We start from the raw sequence: 21,277 nt of genomic DNA on the forward strand, positions 1-21,277 counted from the left end.
TCCGGCGCCGCGCCCCCACAGCGCCCCCTGCCGCGGGGAGGGCGCGCGGCGGGCGGGCGGCGCGGCCATGGCGGCCGGGGCGGCACACGGGCTGGGCGAGGGCGGCGGCGGGTTCCTGGGCCCGCGCGTGCCGGCCGAGGTGGACGCCATGGCCCGGGGTGTGCAGGACGTGGGCAAGGAGACCTTCCGGCGACTCCTCAAAGGTAGGGACCGTGCGGGGCCGCGAGGCGCCGTCCCGGCGCGGAAGGGCCCCGCTACCTCCACACAGGGACGCGGGGGGTTCCCAGCCAGAGCCCATGGGCAGGGGCCGCGTTCAGGAAGCCGTGGATCCTAACGGGAAGGCAACGACAACTACTGGAGAACTTCCAAAGGAGAGCAATGAATGTGGTGTAAGGCCTAGAAAGGAAGCCATATGGACTGAGGTCACTTGGTCTGTTCAGCCTGGAGAAGAGGAGACTGAAGGGAGACCTCATAGCTGGCTAGAACTTCCTCACGAGAGGCTGCGGAGAGACAGACACTGATGTCCTCTCTGGTGACTAGTGACAGGACACGAGAGAACAGCATAATGCTGTGTCAGGGCACTTCAGGTTAGGTATCGGGAAAAGATTCTTCCCCTAGAGGGTGATTGGGCGCTGGAACAGGCTCCCCAGGAAAGTGGTCGCAGGACCAGCCTGACAGAATTCAAGGAGTGTTGGGACAATGCTCTCAGGCACATGGTGGGATTCTTGGGGTGTCCTGTGCAGGGCTGAGTTGGACTCGATGATCCTTCTTGGTCCATTACAACTCAGAACATTCTGTGACAGCTGAGGGGCTGCAGCTGAAAGGCCACAGCTTCTTGGGACACTTCCCATTGCCTTTCCCGACAGGAAGCTAGAGCTGAGCTTTAAATAAAATGAGGGGCTTGCTTCGTTGTATTCTACAATTCTGTGAAATCTGTGATAATGAGGAACGGAGTTCTGCAGCTGTGGGTGGCCCCCGAACTCAGCTGAGTGCTGTTAAAGTCATTCCTGTCTCATCCCTCTGTCCCAGAGCAAGCAGCCCAGTCACTGTCAGGTTGTGTGTGGCAGTCAGAGACCCCGTGGGCATCTGCATTACGTGCAGGAGACAATGCAGCAACCGCAAGCTGCAGGTGTCCTACTGAGGTTGAGGGTGAAAGATTGACAATGATTTATTTCATTTTTATCTGTGAGGCTTCTCCCTGTGGTGAGAATTTTCTCGAGGCACCTTTGACCATCAAAATCAAGAGTTACCCTAATTTACTCAACTGTGTATGTAAAACAATAATGGAATAATGGAAGGGTTGATTAGCAGAGCGAAAGCACAGCTTGCTGGTGATCAGCTGAGAGGAGGGTAGCTGCTGCCCAGCATGGTGTGACCCTGACATGTTCTCTCAGCTAACATCCTGTTCAGGGATTTTCTTTTTGGTTTGAAGGACTCAAAACATCTGGTAGCTGCTTTGTCTCTAAAAGTGTTGCTGCACAGTAGCAGAAACAGAGCAATGTATTCCGGGGTTCCTTGTAATACTTGAAATAATAAAGCTGTGTATAGGCAGAGGCATTTTGGACAGAAGTAAATACACATTAAATACATAATTGCTGTCCTAGTGCAGGGATGCAGAGACTGAAAAGCTTTATCAGTGCCAGGAAGCCTGACTGTCTGGGTTCAACTTTGATGTAAATTACCACCTGCTTTTGGGTGTGCAATAAATGCTTCCTACCATAGTGGGGGCACACAGTCCTTCAAACTGCCTGGAGCCAGGGTAGTGACCCCAGTGCAGATCCCCCTGGAGTGGGTGGACACAGCCTTCCTCCAGGTTATGCAGAGCTGGCACAAGTCTCCCGTCACTGTCTGCTCTTGCTGGCCTGTGACTCACAGTTTGCAGGGCAGCAGTTTTTCCTCTGAAGGTTTTGTAATCTTTGAAGATGTGATGGATTTCAACACTCATGCACTTGCACCAAGTTCATTTTTTGAGGCTGTTGCTGTTACTCTATTGCTAAACAATGACTAATGTAAAAAATGAGATGCAGGTTCATATGCCTGCTCAGTCCATGATGTAAAAACTGCATATAACATTATCTGAGGGTTATCCAGCCAGTGTTATTGCAGGCTCTGCTAAACTGTCTCAATGATTGATTTCATTTTTGTCTGTGAGGCTTCTCCCTGTGGTGAGAATTTTCTCGAGGCACCTTTGACCATCAAAATCAAGAGCTACACAGTTGAGTAAATTAAGGATCTTGCTTTGCTTTCTTATTCACAGTCACTGTTAATGCACTGGAAGGAAAAGACTGCAAGGAATCTGTCAAGCTGATTGCAGAAAGTGCTAATCTCTCAGAAGAGCAACTTGCTTTCCTTATTTCTGGCATGTACACCCTCCTCCGAGAAGCATTGAGACTCCCCTTATCAACTTTCAAACAAGAAGTAAGTTCTGGGAGTATTTGGAACCCTGATAAAGTAAAAGCTGTGTCAGACACAAGTCACCATCTAAATCTCATTTGCCAGGGTGGGAAGCTGCACAAAAAAATGGTACTCCAAGTTAAGGTTGTTGGAAGAAACTTAAAAATCTGGAATTTATTATTTCACTTGTTGGGAAGACTTAGAGTGAGCTTTTTGAAAAAATATTTAAGCTTTAGGAAAATGATTCCTGTATCTATTTCTGCTTCAACATGTTTACTGTGCGTGTTTGTTTTCACTCATAAATTAAAGCCGCCAAAGAAATCATAGCAAAATGTTATTTCGTAGGCATCAACACTCATTCTGGGTGTTCACACATACCACTCATTTTTGTCCACGCTTGTAATTTCTCATATTTGTTTGCCTCCCTTTGTTCATATTTCCACCATAGAGGAAGGAAGGTCTTATGGCCAGAACAATATAGTGGAATTTGGAAGAAAGTGCAATTTCTGCTTATGCTGTAGATGTTTGGTGTGAATATATACACACCTGCCATGTTCCCAATCTCTATCCCCTATTCATGGCTATTTTCTTAATTTTTCATGTTCCTTTACCTTACTTTTTTTCTTTTCTCATTTTATTTTTATGTGAGTGAAGCACTTTTGGGATTCCAGTAGCTCTTGTTTAAGATACAGCTTCATATTTACCCAGGCATATTGGGGAAGCTCCCATATTGCAGGAAACATAGTTGAAGTATGCCTTTGATATTCAGACCTTATCTTTTGCCATTTCCTTTTTGTTGTCATAGTTTAAACAAGTAACTGCAAAACGTATCTGAGAATAAGGGCACATAGTTACTCTAAAAGAAAAATTTTTCTGAATAGCTGCATAAAAGAAGTGGCAGAGATGTTTTGAAAAATAAAGGCTTCCAAGGTATTTAGGTCTTTAAATCACAATTTGATTGAGCACTTCTGAAAATTCTTTTCAATATATCACCAGTCATTTCAAAACTACTGGCACTTGAGACTAAAATTTTTGGGGAGAGATACCAAATAAGTAACCAGTATAGATTCAGAAGGTAAAAAATGATCATTTAAGGCTATATCATGTAAACTTTCATCTTCCTTCTCTTTTTAGGTTTTTAAGGAAGACCTGAAGGAGCTTGGGTATGCCCGTTTACACATTTTAATGTTTGTTTTCTCATGGCTTTTATGTAACTGCTTCCCCAAATTAACTTTTTTACACAAAAAAAGTTGTGTACAAAAAATTACCTGTAAATACCACATAACGCATCTGTTGCCAAACGTCACGTAAAGCCAGAGGAAAAAAACAGGTGTTGTGTAAGACTTGATTTAGAACTGAGCATGAGTAGTTTATTTCACATGCTGGGGAGAATGGTCTAATTTAGTCTGTAATGTAGGTTATGCAAATATGAGTGACCTTCTCTCTACCATCCCCACCTTGCCCTGCAATATTTTTTGAGGTGTTTGGTAAGACAGTGGTAGCATTTCAGAAGCTAAGAACTGCCCTACTTCTTTCCTTCTTTGAAAGGTCAATGATATAACACTCATGAAACTCTACCACCGTGTTCCGCTCTGATTTCTCCTGCCCATTTCCCAAGAAATCATGACCTTTGTTACAGCCTTTGCCAAAATTTATGTCAGTCTTCCATGAGTATCTCTGAAGGGATCATATCCTAAAAGCTAGATATCAGATGCTAATAATGTTTATAGGTTTTGCCTTATTTCTCTATTCAGTAGCAATGAGAGAATAACGGCAGTAGATGTTTTCTTCTGTGGAGAAACCTTTGCACCAATTTAATTATTTTAAAACACTGTTTCCGCACATTTCTTTAACATTCTGATTGCTACCTAGGAGAAAGAGGTGTGTTTCTAATGCCATCATTTTTCATCCTTATTTGTCTGTTTACCTGTACATTGGCTTTCTTCTCATAAGCAGTCAAGTCATAAGCATAATTTACTTTATGAGCAACTTCAGGCAAACTAAAACTGCAGATTTAGACATGTAATCGAGGTGTAATCAGTGAAAGGTGTCATTTGAGCCAACGTGAAAGTTTCCTTGCAAGTTGATACAGTTTTGTCTGCAGCTCAGTGCTGGAGTTAGGCCTGCCTTTTGTCTTGGGAGCTCAAGTGCAAGCTGCCGCCTGTGGCATGTCATGGAGTTCACACCCAGGTTAAAGTAGGTCAGTAAGAAACTGATTAATTGCTTTTCACCCAGTGGGAGCTGGTGTTTTTTGAGATGCACACAGAATGTGCCAACTTTGATTACAGAATAACAAAGAATACTAAAAGCTCCATGCCAAGTTCTCTGGGGCTGGGTGAATATTCCTCTTCCAAGCAGTGGAGAAAGTTGGTATAGGAGTGTCAGAGGTCACTGTCCGGGCTGGCTGTGTCTAGAAGTGGAGACACCCAGGTCCCTGTCCTTGTCATTTGACCACACTTTAATGACTTACGCTTTTGTAGTTGTGTTTGGGGTTTTTTTTCTCACTTAATGGTTTATTCATACATTTTACTCAGACACTTTTCAGTCTGGATGATCTTTTTTTATATCTTTTATGTCTTGATAAATCTTTTTATTTTATTGTCCTGCAATGGGTGACAGCAGCAGTAGTTAGGTAACTGCATTTGTGTTGCTTGCAGACTTGAGTGTTTTGTGTGCTGCTAATTGCTGCTATGCTCCCCGTATTCTCACAGTATTGGGACTCTTCCTAACTTCCATCTCTGACAGTCTTACTTCCTGTGAGTATCTCTCTTCACCTTGTGGCTAAACTTTTAGAAGACTAAATAGCTTATTCTACTCTCAAGCTGTGATACTTAGAAATTCGGTAGCACCTTTAGCATCTTCAGTTCCTCTGGGAAATGTCATTTCCTACGTTTCCCAATGGGCTTGAGTTTGGAGATTAAATGCTTGCTTGTTTTCAAAGCACTTACTAATTACATTCAGACACACTGCTGGAGTGGCCATCCTGTGATCAACTGCATGAAGAGCATGACATTGGTTGAACAGTGGTGTCTTGGCATTATTGGCATCCAGTGTTTGAGCAGATGTTTTGCCTTTTAAGGCAAAAAAAGGTCCTATATCCCTCTTTTTTTTCTGTCTTCTTTTAAAAAGCTTGAGCTCTGTGCCATGTAATCTTTTTTTTTTTTCAATTCTTGCATTCTGTTTTGTTTCTTTCAGTGAATCTGAAGCTTGAGCTAGTTCTGCCCATGTAATATCTTGTAATTCTCAATTTTCTGGTGAGGTACCTGATCTTGGCTTCTAGTTTTGATGAAGAGAGAGGCTGGAATACATGCCCCCTTCTGATTAGATAGATCAATATTACTGGTTTAAAAGAGTTGCAGTTCCCTATTTCTTAGCCTGAGTGGCTGAGCCAGTGGGAATAAATTCACACTAACTTGTGGGTGCTTTTTTTTTCCCTCCCCTCACAGGTTATTAAATAACCTTATGACTCAGGCCAATAACATGGGATTGAGACATCATCACACATTTCTTGCGCTTTGAGTCCCTTCCTCAGAATGTTCTATTGAAAAGTGATTGCCATCTGTAGTTCAGGCTGAACTGTGCCATATTCTATCATCTGTGTCGTGTGTGACTGGCCTCATGTGTGCTGCTTGAGCCAGGAACAGAATTTTCAGCAAGGTTGTTGACTGCACTGCAAAAATATGGCAAACTCAAAGGTAGTGTTAATGCTTCTGTTTTAGTAACACTTGCTCTTGGGTCAAGCAAGTATTGTGATAGATATCATCATAATCATATTACAGCCCCCTCTCTCCAGCTATTCCACTACATAGACAGGATATCCAGTCAGCGTCAGATGGGTTAAATGATACACTTGCATGGAAAGTATAAGTAATGTTTGCAGAAATAGTCTTGTCTCTTCTGAAAGACAGACTCTTACAGCCAAAAAAGCACTGTTCTAGTGCTTGCTAAAATTCATTCCTTTTTATCCAAGCACCATTTAAAAATGTGGTTTAATCCCGTTTCTTCCTTTATGAATTCAAGCTGAAGTAACTGCTGTTTCATCTTCCCACTGTGTGAGTTGATGAGTTGTTTTTTCTCTGGTCGTTAGACACTGTAAGCTCTTTAGGACAGATAACTTCCGTGTTTGCTTTGATTTTTCTTCGATACACTGCTGTGTGTCTCAAGCCACTGGTGAGTGATGTCTGTGGGCACTGATTCATGGTGAGTGCTGGATTTAACTGTGGCAGCAGCAGTAGTGACTTCTCCCACTTGTCCAACCTGCCTCTCTGTAGGAGGTTACTGTCCCTGTGGCAAAGGCAGCTGAATGGATAGTGTTTGTTCTGTGGTCTTTGCAATTCACAGCCTGATCTATTGAACTGAAAATCAGCAGCAGCTTGTTTGTAAGGCAACAGCAGTGTCAGAGGAATGGTGAAGGAGTGGAGAGGTGTAAGGGTGGATGGAGTATGTTAGTCTATTCAACCAGTCCCCATGTATGCTCCTTTTGTAAGTAGTCTTGGCTACAAGGGCCTCTGAATTTTGAGGGGGCAATTCCTTCTGTCTTCAATACACTTGAGGTGAAAGTGAAATGAAACGTGTAAGTTTGGGATTTTTGAAGGCATGCATTGCTGGCCTACATTCTACACATATCAGAGCCATCAGTAAAATTTTTCTTGACTTTACTAAGAGGAGTTAAGCAAATACTGGGTTCTTTTGAAATATACTGTTGCCAATACGAGGTAGGACAGGATGATGTAATACAGTTTTTAGGATTCCTGATATATAAACATAGGTCGTCCTTTTGAGAGCACTGACTGAATCAATACTGAAGTGCTTGCATAAGAGCTGGCAATTTTAAGCAATGGAAGATGGAAAATGTTGACACATCTTTTGTGTCCTGTAATAGATTTAAGGTTTTTTCAGATAAGGCCATATAACTGTGGTTACAAAGAAACCTAATTGTTTTGTCTTGCTCTTCTCTTTCAGAATACCAGAAGATTTCGTTGTGGACTTTTCTAGTGTAGTCTTTGGTAACAGGTTAGTGTCTTCATTGTGCAGATAGCAGGGCTGCACAGAGGTCTGCTGACACAAATCCTTGGTGTATTGAAGGAACAGCAATATTTTCCAAATTAATGAGAAGAAGACTTATCCCATTATCTTGATTCAGCACAGTATGATGTCCATCATGCATGGCAGTACATGCATTAAGTAGCTTTCTTGCCAATTTTCAGTTTTTCTGTGTTCATCAGTATTTATAATGTTCTATAGACTGTGAGGTGGATCAATACCTACAGATGAAAGATGCAGTGTGGAATTACTCATTTTTGCCATCATTATCATTGCAAATTAGAGCAAAAGTGAAAGACTTGCTTTGTTGAGAGGCAGGCTATGTCAGTCCTTTACGTGCTCTGGTTCATGGCAGCTTTCTCAGATAGCATTTCATCAAGTCTTAATGTACATTTCAGTTGGGAATTCTCACTGGGTGACTTGATGACAACACATATGAGATATCAAGTGCTCTGCCTGCTGTAATTCACTTTTTATTTCTCAGTAACTCTAGAGGAAGTTCTAAATCGAGAACTTTTTGAACAGCCTATCTCTTTTGTCCATTCTTGAGATTCCCTTTTTCTAGAAGTTTCTCTGCTCAACCATATTTAGCCTATTCTACCTCTAGAAATTTCTTGAACATTTTGAATATGCAAAACTTGTGCAGGACCAGGAGTTGGACTCTGATGATCATTGTGGGCCCCTTCAGGACACTCTGTGATTCCAATTTTCCTTCTTGAAACTTGAGGTCACTCAGCATGTAACGTCACTAACCCAATTCTGCTTCAGATTCTCTGCATGGAATCCTGATAATCATAGTTGTGGTACTTCAGTTACCCTCAAGAGTCTGAGTGCTGCTACGAAAGTTAAAAATATTTTTCATTTCTTTGATTAAGATCTTGGCTTACAGCTAAAGGTTCTTGGAGTAAAAATAAATTCAGTCTTCTCATCCTTTCTTTGCTCTTCTGTTTGAATTATAGGTGTTAAGATGCAAAATTCATGGTTGCAAAGTGGAAATATTGTTTGCAGTAGAGAAAGAAGATAAATTTAGATGTAATTTGAAGCATGCATGATTGTCTGTTTTCTACTGTGAAATCACGATGCTGGAAAATTTAGCTTTTTCTCATTTTGAAAGCTGTGATTATCCAGTGTAATCTTGCTCTGTGTTTTGAGACCAGTGAAGAACACCTCAGGTTTGATTTTCAGGCAGATCTGCTTCTACAATCCTAAATGTAACACTGAATCATACATATGCGTATTGAGTTGTAAATATATATGTTTGTGATGGTAAGAGATGCATTAGCATGTGATCAAAAATTCAGTAATTCAGTATGAGCTAGATAGTCCAGAAAAATACATTTTTAATACTTTTCTTGGCATCTTATCTTATTTCTGGAGTTCTGTTCACTAAACAACAGCTCTGAAGTATTTGGCATTTGTATTTGTGTCCCCACAGTTCCATCAAGCTATGTAGACTGAAAGAAAAACTTGCCACATTGACACCATCAAATAAGTACATGAAATTAAAACTGTTTTTTAAGGGAAAGGATAACACTAACTTCCTTTCTGAATGTTTATAATAAATGCACTGCTTTTTTTTTTCTAATAGTGTAGCTTTACTTTCTACCAGGAGGGTACATTCTGTGTGCCATTTGTCAGCATTTCACACATAGCGGTTTGTTCATCCTTCCAGTTCAGTGGCCTGCTAGGCATATCTTGTTATGTGCATAGGGAATCATCCAGAACTTGTCTTTAGTTTTGATACTGTTAGATCAGCTGCTGCTCCAAATTCTCTAATCTTTCATTTTCGAGTGCTCTTCTGTTGCATCCTTTAGCAGGTGATGTTCTTGTCACCAGGCGTATCATCCTTTCCACCATAGCTTGAATGGTCTCTAGGATGGTCTCTACCCAATCCATGGTCTTTTACTTGTTCTGACTTCTGCCTTCTGCACAGTGTGCCGACAGTATATTGCAGCTGCTGGCACAGAGTGTTTACAAAATGTAATTATAGTCTGTACGTTTTGGATGTAAGATTCGTTGAGTCTTTTCTGCCCCATTTTGCTATTCCTTTCAGAAACCAATGGCTTGATTAGCAGCCTGTGTAATTTCTGTATGCATGTTGGTCACTATGCATATTCTGTCATCTTTGCAGGATTCTTGCAGTTCCCATTGTGATCTTGTCCAAGCTGGGAAGGTCCTGATAGAAGCATAAACTAAGCTTTAGAAGCTGTGACTCTTCCTGGGAGAATGGTACAGAAGTGTAGTCCTGACCAGAAGTAAAGCTTTGTGTTTGACCACAGAAATGCCATCTTTCAACAATATTCAGAAGCTTCCCCTCTGTTTGGGAGGTCACCATTTCTGACCTTTCCCACCACTGCTATGTATAGCATCTTTCTGTTTTTAAAACTCCTTTATTCCCCTGGAGTGCTGGTGCTGCACTGAATGGACTGACTTCCATTGATGGGAGTTAGCATGTCTTAAGGAAACAGTAGCAGTGTGGCTATTTTTAGGGAGTCTCCAAATTAAGCAATAGTCTGGCAGCAGCTCTCCACTGAGGGAAAGGCCTGTTCTTATTGTTTAATCCTGCTAATGACTGTTCTAGACTCCTGCTCCTCATGGCTGCACCCAGCTGTGATGACCTACTTCATATCCAGGAGTTGACAGTGAGTAAGAACCAGCTGATCTACTTTTTTTGCTCATTCCTTTACCACGCTATTAGGAATGTGTGTCACTTCTGACACCACCCAACCCCCCCCCCCCCCCCACCAAAGAGATAAATTCATTCTTATATCACCTTTGCAAAATACAGGACTACTGGAGGATCTCAGCCTGTCAGTCCTGTGTACCTTATCGGATCATTAATCTTCTTGGGCAGTTTGTAAAGGCACCAGCTAACTTGCACACAAGAGTCTGAGTAGTGATGTTAGACTGCCATTCCTACAGTGCTTGATTTGTTCAGAGAGGATTCCTTTCTGATGTAAAGTCTGTAATTTGATTATGCCTAGCACCATGGATAAAGGATGTAATGTTTCTTATCCTGCCCTTAGTGGAAGTACAGGAGTAGCCTTGAAATGTACCGTAAATAACTTACAGGGACATGGGATGCTTAGCAAGGAAAGAAAAAAAAAAAAAAAGGTAACACAAAGTCCAGAGGTCCAGCTCCTGAATGGCCCAGCTCAGTGACCTTGTTCTGAAATTATTTCTGCATATATATCTAAAAACGAATGGTTATTATGTATTTGTATCAGATTTATCTTGTTTAGTTATCCAGAACTTAGGATGCTGTTAAAATTTTAAAGATTGTCAACCATCTGAAGTTTAATTGCTGTTAACTATATTTCTGCACAGAAATAAACTAGGGCTTGATCAGCCTGATTTTTCCTGCAATATGAGTAACAAATGAAGTGCTTGGCTTCTTACACATTAGACTAGGCAAAATCTTGAAGGTTGTGCTGGGGTTCGCAGTGAACATTATGTAAGGAACTTAGAGTTTGTAAATTATGTTGGATTAACAAGAACCGCTGTGGGGTTTTTTAAGTGTGCTTCAAAATACACTCAATACACTAATATTATGTTTTAAACATTGCTGCTTGCCAGTGCTAGATGGTTTTTGCTGAAGAAGGACAGTGACCTTATGCATTTTTTTTCCTAAGTCATCTGTCTTATCTCTGCTTGCTTGTTTCTGTTGGATTTGCATGAAGGTAAAGATACATTTGCAGGTGCCTTTCTTTGCCTCACAGTTGCATATAATTGAAATAATAGGTATGCCAGCCACCACAATGACTTACTAAACTTTATCGTGACATCAGTTTACTAGAATTACACAGTCACTTGGTCTCTTTTTTCAACATGGACCATAGTTAAGCATAGAAAAAGGGGATAATCTGAGCACAGCTGTCTTAAATCCACAAAATCTCCACTTGTTCAGACCTCTCTAAGTGAGGACAAATGTAGGAGAGAAACAAGTTCTGGACAGGTTTGTGCTGAGGAATCCTGTTTTCTCTTTAGATTGTTTCTTCTTTTATGAATTTACATTCCAGTCTCCTATTTCCTATTCACTCTTTAGGCGTCCCACTTCTGAAGGCACAGCTCTGACACAAAGAAGTCGGCTACCAAGTATCCGGGACTTCAAGTGGAGAGTGGATGTAGCTATATCCACAAGGTATAAAAGAGGATCATGCACATCCCTGGAATTACCTAAGATTAAACTGATTTCTTGTGCTGCTTAAAAATTTTAGTGGGGTCAAAATGGGGCTTGCTATTAGGGATTGCCATATAGCATTAAACAGTAAGATACAGGTGGAATTTTCTGAACAGTGTAGAAGTTAGTGTATATATGCTTTACTGCTGGTAATATTTCACTCAAAGTTTGAGTCTCTCATTTTAAAACTTAATGGAGCTGATACAAATCCACAGGTCCTAGCGATGATGGCATAAATTAGTCAGACAGAGCCTCAAGCAGCTAGGCAAGCTCTTAGTTTCACTGGAACAGGGGAGGGTATTCATCTATTCAACTTCTCAAGCAGACCATCATTTGTTGCACATGTTAAATGATTTTCCATCTCTTGTATTCTGCTTCTACAAAGAGGTTTCAGGACAGCACCTTTACACTGCCATAGTTATGTAACTGGTCATTGAACTACCTCCTAGTTTCTTTCACAAAACAGGAGTAAAACCCTTTGAGATCATTCTGCCTGTGCCTGCAGTGAACAGCTTCTTACCATCTGCCACAGCAGAGGCATCTGGGGGATGGATCTTTGTCTAGAGCCAGAAGGAAACAGAAACCTGTTGACTGTGCTGTTTGGTCTCTGTCTAGTTCTAACCAAGACAGACCAAGCTGAAAGAAATTAGATTATCCAGTCTTTGTTAGTAGTGTAAATTGTTAGCATGAGTGACTTCATGTTGCATGTCTGAATACCTGCATCTGGGAGAGAGTGCAGTCTCTTTGTTGCCAGAGTTGAGAGGCCCATAGCTAATCAGGGATTGTCTTCCTGAAATCAAGAAAAAAGGCTCCTCAGAGAAAATTGGAATGGCCACAAGCTACTAGTTCAGGTGACTTTCTGATGAGCTGTGCTGTAAGCACCACACAGGTATTACTCTGTAGAAAAAGAATCTGTACTGATAAGAGAGCAAAATGTCCAGGTAAACATCCTCAGGCACAGTGCTTGCGAGCTGAAAGTAGATCCTATGATTTGTTTTCCAAGCAACACAGAAGCAATACATTACCCTTTTTTTGTTTTCCTTCCTTTTAGTTTTGTTTTCAGTTAATCTTCCCACTGGGATTTCTTGTATATCATCCAGCAACAGCCTCTGCAGGGAGGTATGGCAGCTTTGGGCTTTGGGCTGTAGTGCCTGTCTGTACCTGAGCAGGCTTTGGCAACATCAGTTGATGGAAGCTGCACAAGAATGACTCATTTCCCTTCTTTGGGTCATCAAATAAAATAACACACGAATTTAGGATGAAGCCTGGAAGAGGTTGATTCCCCAAATGAGGTGGCAGTTGGACGTGTGAATGGATGGAAATGATTAATGCAGCATGATGAACTGCAAAAGAGAGCTATGCATTATTTTTGGCAGTACTTGGTCAGCTCTTATCCCTATCATAGTTCCAGTAAACCAATTATACAAAAATGAAAGTGCTCCTAAACTTGCAGTTATTAAACTATTAACTAAATGTTAAGTCTCAATACTGAGGTAAATTGGACAGAACTCTTGTGTTCATGAGTTTCTAGCTAGACTCTGTGACTGAAATTACTCATGTTCTGTGTAAAGCCTCCATGAACATCTAAAATTGTTAATGTGCAATGCTGTACTCATCACACTGCTGATGTCTACTGCTGTAATACTAATGATGTAAATAATTTCAGTTCACTGGCCCGTGCACTCCAGCCATCCATTCTGATGATGATGAAGCTTTCAGATGGGACAGCTCATCGCTTTGAAGTAAGTCTGATTGCCATAATAAATAGTAAGGAAACCACTTGAAGTTTTATTTAGAGAGTTTAATTATTACTTAAAATACTAAAGCTTTTGTAGAAAATGTGTTACCATTGGTTGGTTTGCTTTGGAATCCTTCATGTTCAGTGTAGCCACATAAAATATTTAATGTGATACCAATCAAAATAATTTCATACCTTGTTCCTACACATGTCCTGCTGAACTGCAATTTATTAGAAGATCATTAATTACTGGAAAGCAGCGTTACATAATATCTGGTTTGATTAAAAGTTATGGGGTTGTTATGAACTGTAACCTTCAGACCTGATGGTGGCTCTTGAGGGCAGGAAAATTACTGGGGTAGTTTATATAATGTATGATACACTTCTAAACCTCCTGCATTTGGCAGAGAACGGTGACATTCTTTTCTGTGGCAGAGGTAGTTTTATTCTTTTTCTTCAGAACTGTTCTGGCACTAGAAAGTAAAAACAACCTCTTTGCTTGTTACAGGATTAGTCAGTGGCGGTATTTATGACACTGTACCTAAAGGCTTGCCAGAAGATGGCATAAACTCTTCCATAATTTTAACCTTTGAAAAGGAATGCTATTTGTTCTATATATAACATGGTGGTGCATACAGGAATTCAATGCACAGCAGGCATTGTTACATTTGAACTCTGTACAGATTTTGGCTTCAGTTCTCTCATTAGTAGTAGTCTGGAAGAAGCACCAAAGCCCTGTGTGTTGAAAGAGGTGGACTGATTTTAATGTTGAATTGTTTTGCAAGAAAGCATCTGTTGAGGAAGGCATAAATTCTGTGCTACATTGCAAACTGCTGAGGGTGTCACGTCACAGGAGATGAAATTTACCCCTCTGACAGTCCAGCTCAGAGCATCCCATACACTGTATTTGAGGACTTCCATGGAACTTAAATGATGCCATGGACTTCAGGTTAACCCTTTACAACAGGGTAAGTTTCACTTGTGAGAATAAAACCTAGTTTATATTCTTCACTGTTTAGATTTGCCACTTTATTTCCTGGCATATAATGTCAAGTGTTGGTCTTGATGCCATTGTTTCTGACTGTTTTGGTTTGATTTTAGGGGTTTTTGTTGTTGTTGTTGTTGTTGTGAATCTGTGGAAGACCCTTTGTTATTCGGCAGTGGAGATGTGTTTGTCCAGCGCACACAGGAGTGCAGATATCTGATAGCAGACAACGTGCTTCTCTTAGAATCAGCTCTTTGCTGGTGCTGCTGCTTGGATCTGAATGCCAAGGATGTGACTGCAAACAGAATTTCTATATCTCATGAGTGGTCTACCACAGTTTAGTAGCTCTTTGTGTTTTGGTTATAATATGCAAGTAAATATAGTCCTCAGCTCTTCAGTTTTCCTTTATTTGAACACGTTCAGAATGTCCTGCTAACTAACAGGGCTTATGTAAGATGGTAAGTCCAGAAAATATTTCTGTTGTGAACAGTTTTAAAATGTGTATAGCATAGGGAGAAGTTACATTCTTCGGTCTCCATTTGGTATTTTAATCAGTGTGACATCTGACTGAAGATTTTTTCAAAAGCAGTGGGAATTGCAGCATTTTGAGTCTTGTATATATGTCAAAAGTGAAAAGGACATGGTGCCTTTTTATGCATTTCTGATGTATGTGGAAAATGCAAATCAGATGTTGGATTCCTCTCACAGAATTGGTATCTGTGCTACAGTGGGCAGAAGGATGACAAGGGTCTCTGCCAAAAGAACTGCTGTCTTCAGTGCAGTCAAAGGAGTAAGTTAGGCAGTGCTGTGCAGACAGCATGGGACCAGCCAGACTGCACTGGACACTTGTGTGAGCACGTGTTTGTGCACTGCACTGATGTCACCAGTCTGTGTCACCAGTCTGTGCCTGCACTCGGCTGGGGGTCTGCCTTCACAGATAAGATTTCCATCCGCTTGGCTTCTCAGGCTTGAAATGGTAAAGGAGAGCCCATGAGTCTCCTGCACAGCTGAAAAAGCTTTATATGATTAACCCAAAATCTTTTGCCTTCCACATGTAGTGCCCAGTGCCCTTTGCTTTTGAGGTTGCTGTCAAGTCTCTTGCCTCAAGTCTCCATTCCTTTCTTTTGCAAGTTTGGACAAGCAGAGTATCTTTAATTTGTTGCTTGAGAATTCTGTAGTCTCCATGACCTTCCAGATGTCTTTCCTTCCGGTCCATGACTTCTACATCACCAAAGCAGCTCTCAGTTTACATCCTTGAGTATTTCCTTTCTCTCATCAGGCAGTACAGAAAATGTACCATGTAGGTGTTCTGTTTTTCCCCACTTTCCTTTTCCACGTGGATTAACTGAATTTTTTTAACCTCAAATCCTTTGTCTTAAGTCTGGAAAAAAAGAAAAAAAAAGTATTTTAGGAGAGATTGGCCTTACACTGCGGAATGTTCGCTTGCCACAGGCATGCCCTAGTCAAGGTTCCTGAGATGTCTTGTGTTTTCTAACCTGAATACTCTGTTTCAGTTGCCAGTTGCAAAGTTTCAAGAACTGAGATACAATGTTGCCCTTATACTGAAGGAAATGAATGATTTGGAGAAGAGGAGCATACTGAAGATCCAAGACTGAACACTTTTAAATTGGGAGTTTATGGAAGAGATCTGAAACCGTCAGCATGTTTTGTGAATGCCAAAACAGGGGACCATCACCACTTTGCCTCTATGAACTTCAATGTGGCATTTATGATGTCTGCTGTAATTTTTTTTTTTTTTCAATTCAAGTGTTAAAAGCACAAGCTCTTTCTGTAAGACTTAGGAAAAGCAAAACATATATCTATGAAAAAGTATAATACTGTTTGTGAGCATTTTTGCATGATTCATCAAAACGTTTTTTAAATAACTTCTTAATAGATGTAAGAGTCATTTATTTCTGATTATGATTCATAACTCTAATTTTTTTTGAAAGTGTGCTACCGGAAGCCCCATCAATGTGTATGTATCATAAGAAAGCTCTGCAATATTTCAAATAAAAAATAAAATAACAAACCCACTCCTGCCTTCTAGTATGACAAATATATTCTTGAGTTTTGCATTAAATTGTTGCCTTGTTTCTTACTAAGTGACTGTGGTTTAGCTCTGGATATTTAAAGGCTGATTTGGAAGAAATTTGGAAGTCTGTGGATCAAGAAAGAAGTACCATCTGAGCTTCCAGGACTAATTCCATGGAATTACAGCAGTGGAAAGGTGAGATCTATGTCTTTATCTGGTTGATCAGAATGGGCTGAATAGCCGTGATCTCATAGTTTTGTAACTGGAAATGCCTGCCTCTTGTTTCATGTGTTGCCTGTGTGTTTGATTCCATGAATTTAGCTGACATGACTAGGCAGAAGCCTCTGGCCTGCAGTGATGGTGAGCAGCAAGAGGCAGTGATCTTGTAACCCACTACAGCTCATCAGTCGTGCAGGCCAGACCCCAGCATGAAGGGGCTGCCTACAGCCTCTGGGACACAAGTCAGAGGTATGAGGATATCCAAGCCCCCAGGTCGAGAAAGCAGTCAAGCACAGGCTGAAGTTCCCTGAATTGCTCAGGCAGTTGGACTGGATGGTCATTATAGGTCCCTCCGTTTGTACCGGGGTAGTCTGTTAGTCGTTTGGCCCATGAGTTTACCTTGGAAGGACTGCTTAATGTGAAACATGTTTCAAGTCTCATTTAAATGCTGTGGGACCACATGTATGTCCCTAAGAGCTTTGCCAAGAAAGGATGAATTCCTCAATCCTTGCCTGAATGAATTTTCTCCAGCAGCAAAGACAGGGAGGCCGTGAGCAATTGCCCAAAGACAGCAGGCTCTGGGCTCTAGAACTCATCTAAAGTCAGACATACTTTGGAAAGCACATGCCACTGCCACTGTTAAGCATTGTTTTTTTCCAGCTAATTGCAGGTTTTCTATCACAGTAGTACCACCCATACTTCTCTTTCATGTTTTCATGATTGTAGAACTTGCCTTTGTCTTCCTTACTCCTTGCAGAAAACTACTGAAATTAAAATTGTGGATTAAGGACGTCTTTTACACTCCCACAGATGTTTGTGTAGGAAAGGATGACTTGCCTTTTGGATTTTAAAAATCACAACAATCATAGTAAGACTTACTCATCATACTTTTTAAGAGGAGACTTCTTTGACAGCAGTCCATACCAATCTAAAGATTGCTGAATAGCTGTGGTCCAGAAAGCTTTTAAAACCTGTGCAAGAATGTGTCCTGCAGTTTCCAATAAACCATCAGCCAGGATTTCAAACTGTTCAAAAGCTTCCTGTTCCATTTGCTTTGTAGCAGACTCATCAATAGCTTCCAGCTTTGATCCATACTGCATCTTAGTCTATTAACTTCCAAGTGGACTGTAGACTGCATTAATTCTTCTATGAAGCTTGTTCATCTTCCTTCTGGAATTACATTATCACAGGCTGTGAAACAAAACATACATCCTTATGTGCCTTTTTACATTTCCCTTCGGAATGTTTAGGTTTACATGGTTGCAAACTGGAAATGTATCTCAGCTGAGCCTAAGTGAAGTCTTTTCAGACAAAGGGAATTCTGCTGACTGGAGGTAAAGTGACCTGTTGCTCAAGGCATTTGCAAAGTTGTTTTTTACTGTCAGAGCAGAGGAATCCAGAAATACCTTCCAGATAAAATATATTCATTTGGTGGTTCTGTAACAACAATTGCTCGTGTTCTCCAGAAATGGAAAGGCTTCCTGACCAGATTTATCATGTTCTCTGGACTACTTAGTCTCGAGTTTGTCTTGCCACACATTAGGCAGCAGCTTACTGTAATTGGAGGTTTACCATGTATGCTGAGAGGTGCTTGAAAACTTGGGGTGTTCATTCCTCTGTACTTAAGAATTAATTTGGCCTTTCCTCCTGACAAATTAGTAAAGCAAAAGTTGTCGCCAAAATGGCTAGTGGGAGTACACAGTGGATAGTTCCTCGCTTTTGCTAAAATAAGAGTCTTCAAAATATTGTTAGGTTTTTCAGAATTCATAGTGAATTACTTGTTAAATATTTGTTCTATGTTGAAATATCTTCTTCCTTCACAACCAAAATACTCTGGAATTTCACTGAATTTCTGACTCTAGCCCTTTCATTCCAATGCAGAACAAAAGCAACCTTCTAAGAATCTGGATATGGCTGAACCGAAATCATTTTATCCAAGTCACTGTTGGTTTGGTTATGCTTCAAGGGCGCATTGTGAATCCCCCTTCCAGTATCATGCGGTGAGAGATACAGCCTGAGTGGGATGCTTGCTTTGTCAGTCCTGAGGTCTTGTCAAGCTGATCACTAGTCAGTCATCAATTAGGCAGGCAGGGGTTTGTGTGGGAAGGGCACTGGGGTTTTTTCTTATTACACAGTTCATGGACCAGTAGGTAACAAGGACCTTTTGCAGGCTCTGTTGGTATTTTTCCTTGAAAAACAAACCCCCGTGATCATGTTGCTCTCTCTATTGGTGCCTTGCATTTATTTAAACTGAATCATGTATTTGTGTCTAATTGTAGTGATTTTCTAACCATGGCATATGAACATAAACTTCTGCATTACAACTTTTCTTTAATTTCCTTTGTTGGGGACAGAACATTATGCCTTTTCTTTCAAGATTAATTAATTTTAAACAGATTTAAAATAGAACTTGCACTTGACTGTTCCTCAGTGGAAATCATGTGTGTATGATAGCAAGGATGCCCAGTACATGAAGGAGTAGTCACCATAGGCAGAATGCAAAAGAAGAGGTAAGGATACTTGCCAAAAGTCATTCAGAGGTTCAGTGGCAAAATAGCACAGAAGAATGCACGTGTCTTCTCCTCTTGTTCCCTATGCATAAGTTAGTGCAGCTTCCTGACACAATGGTCAGGCCTCCTGCTTGGTGGTTTTTTTTAGTTACCTCAACTGCATGGGCCATCAGTCCAAATCTGTTCTTGCTATGGACTATTACAGCACGTGCAGAGCACATGGAAATAAAAAGCCATCTGTGGCTGTATTTGTGATGTGACTTTTCACATCCCTTCTTCCACTAGAGAAGGAGCTCTGTCAGTGTGACTGGTGGTTTGGAATTTCACACTTGGGTTAGTTATGTTTGAGAGAGGAAAGAAGCAGATTTTTTGGTGGCTTTTGTGGTCTCAGAGCCTGATGCAGTTTACAGATCCAGAAGAAGGCTGAAGAATGTAGTCATGCTCTCATGCTGCCTGTTATGCCAGCCATTAACTGCTGGAAGAAGATCAGTATTGTGCTCATTGTCATTAAAAGGAAGAAATTAATCCTCCCTTTGCAGAAAAATCATACAAGGGAGATGTGCTTTTTCAGAGTGAGTCACCTCCTCACTTTAACTTTTTCTGTATATGTAAAGGATAAATCCATTCTTGATCTCATGAACAATGCAGGTAGGCAGGAGGGTGCCTTTTTGCCTTTTTCTTTTTTCTTTTGCCTTCTAATCAAGTACACCTCATGACCTACTGCTGCTCCAAAGCCATGAATATATGTATGAATGTATGAAAACTCTATGCTTTCAGGATGCGTTATATAAAAACACCCCTGCATATCTAGATTATGTATGATCAATTCACACAGCTGTTTTAGCTAAAAAAGTCTTTGCAGAGCCAGGCCTGATGTCAGAATCAAATATTTAGTAGTTGTTTGACTTCTAGCAAACAGTAAATCAGCATCTTGTCTTTAAAGTATTTTGCTGTTAGTGATTCTATGGCTCACTCTGTACCTGTCACACCCCACCAAGTACTAACATTTACCAAACACCACGCATACCAGGAACTAGGAGAGGCGGAGCCAGCTGGTTTCTCCCCTAAAAAGTCAGAGTTGCTGCCCATGGGCCATCTGTCATAAGGTTTTAACTATTTGCAGGCTTGGGATAAAGGTCTATGTTCTGAACTCTCCTAAGCACACAGCTCCCACCATGGGGAGTAGTTCATACACACAGCTGCTCTTTTCCCTTGAAACATTTCAGCCATGTGTAAGAGAATTCCCAGAAGTGCATTTCCCAGTGCTTTTTTGAGACTCCTTTCAGTCCGGAGCGCTCAGACTGCCAGCCAGCCCTGCAGATGCTTTCATACACTGAGAATAGGAACTGTGAAAGTTCCTTTCAGAGCACAACTGCTGATTGCATTTCCTATGATAAATCTATTCCCCTTCCCTATCTTGAATTCATGTGCTGCTAGAAACCCTCCCTTTACATCATGACTTTTCTCTTTAAGTGTCTGCTATGTAACTATGTAAATACTGGTGGCGTATCTCTGATAGAGAGATTGTCACTGCATTGCTACTGGTAACCAGTGGTTATGTCACTTTCCCTCGCTTGAATAGGCTTTGACTCATAGTGGTTTTCAGGACAATGGTTATAAAATAACACATTGAGGGGTTGCTGAGACTATAGTTTTACAATAGAGACAACTATTTCTTCTTTTTTCTTAAGGGTTTGTTCTTTTATAGCATGAGATTTTTCTTGCATGGAAGTTTGGAAAACAAGAAGTCTATGTTAGCAAGCTGGAGCCTGGAGGGAAAACTCCACACTCCTGAGCACAAATGCTCATTCTTTCTAACTCTTCTGAAGCATACTTAACTGAAATTTTAAGTGCTTCTGTTGTCCCACCTTTCTTTGGATTACTTGCTGGCAGGCTGTGCCGTACTTTGGATTGTAGTCTGATTTAAGTGATGGCAGAAAGAAGTACTGAAACCGGTGGTTATTCCATTATTTTTCTAATTAAATGGTTTGCTTGAGAACAACAGTTAGATGTTAAACTTTTTCTTTCTTTTTTTTAAGAGATTCAAGAACCCTAGAGACAAGGGCCAAATTTTTGGCAGATGCAAAATGTCTTCGCATCACAGGAATCAAAAACAATTGAATGGTCTGGTGGCTGGCTTCTGTTTCCAGGTACATATCTGATTTTCTGTATA

The 21,277-nt window shown here is 40.9% G+C and overlaps 1 protein-coding gene across 3 annotated transcripts; it reads left to right on the top strand.

Moving 5' to 3' along the window:
* The first annotated feature begins 63 nt into the window (after positions 1 to 63).
* On the top strand, positions 64 to 16,389 carry LOC104694467 (COMM domain-containing protein 5-like). Of its 3 annotated transcripts, XR_005604696.1 has the most exons (8): positions 64 to 203; positions 2,258 to 2,418; positions 3,529 to 3,557; positions 7,357 to 7,407; positions 11,483 to 11,578; positions 13,284 to 13,359; positions 14,141 to 14,323; positions 15,855 to 15,942. XR_005604696.1 is itself a non-coding variant. In XM_039572153.1 (7 exons), exons 1-7 carry the CDS (start codon positions 68 to 70, stop codon positions 15,954 to 15,956), a joined length of 651 nt encoding a protein of 216 aa, XP_039428087.1. In that variant the 5' UTR covers positions 64 to 67; the 3' UTR covers positions 15,957 to 16,389. The 3 variants fall into 3 exon arrangements, 2 of the variants coding, with proteins under 2 accessions (XP_039428087.1, XP_039428088.1); XM_039572153.1 differs by lacking the exon at positions 14,141 to 14,323 and having other exon boundaries at positions 15,855 to 16,389; XM_039572154.1 differs by lacking the exons at positions 7,357 to 7,407; positions 14,141 to 14,323 and having other exon boundaries at positions 15,855 to 16,389.
* The last annotated feature ends 4,888 nt before the right edge of the window (positions 16,390 to 21,277 follow it).

This window comes from Corvus cornix, chromosome 4A (genome assembly GCF_000738735.6).
Source record: "Corvus cornix cornix isolate S_Up_H32 chromosome 4A, ASM73873v5, whole genome shotgun sequence".
Classification (NCBI taxonomy): domain Eukaryota; kingdom Metazoa; phylum Chordata; class Aves; order Passeriformes; family Corvidae; genus Corvus; species Corvus cornix.

What these genes read in the sequence shown, in the direction of transcription:
- LOC104694467 (XM_039572153.1), top strand. Translation starts at nt 68, where the DNA reads ATGGCGGCCGGGGCGGCACACGGGCTGGGCGAGGGCGGCGGCGGGTTC. An exon ending in CTTCCGGCGACTCCTCAAAG is followed by an intron (nt 204 to 2,257) that starts GTAGGGACCGTG and finishes TCTTATTCACAG; the next exon opens with TCACTGTTAATGCACTGGAA. An exon ending in TATCAACTTTCAAACAAGAA is followed by an intron (nt 2,419 to 3,528) that starts GTAAGTTCTGGG and finishes TTCTCTTTTTAG; the next exon opens with GTTTTTAAGGAAGACCTGAA.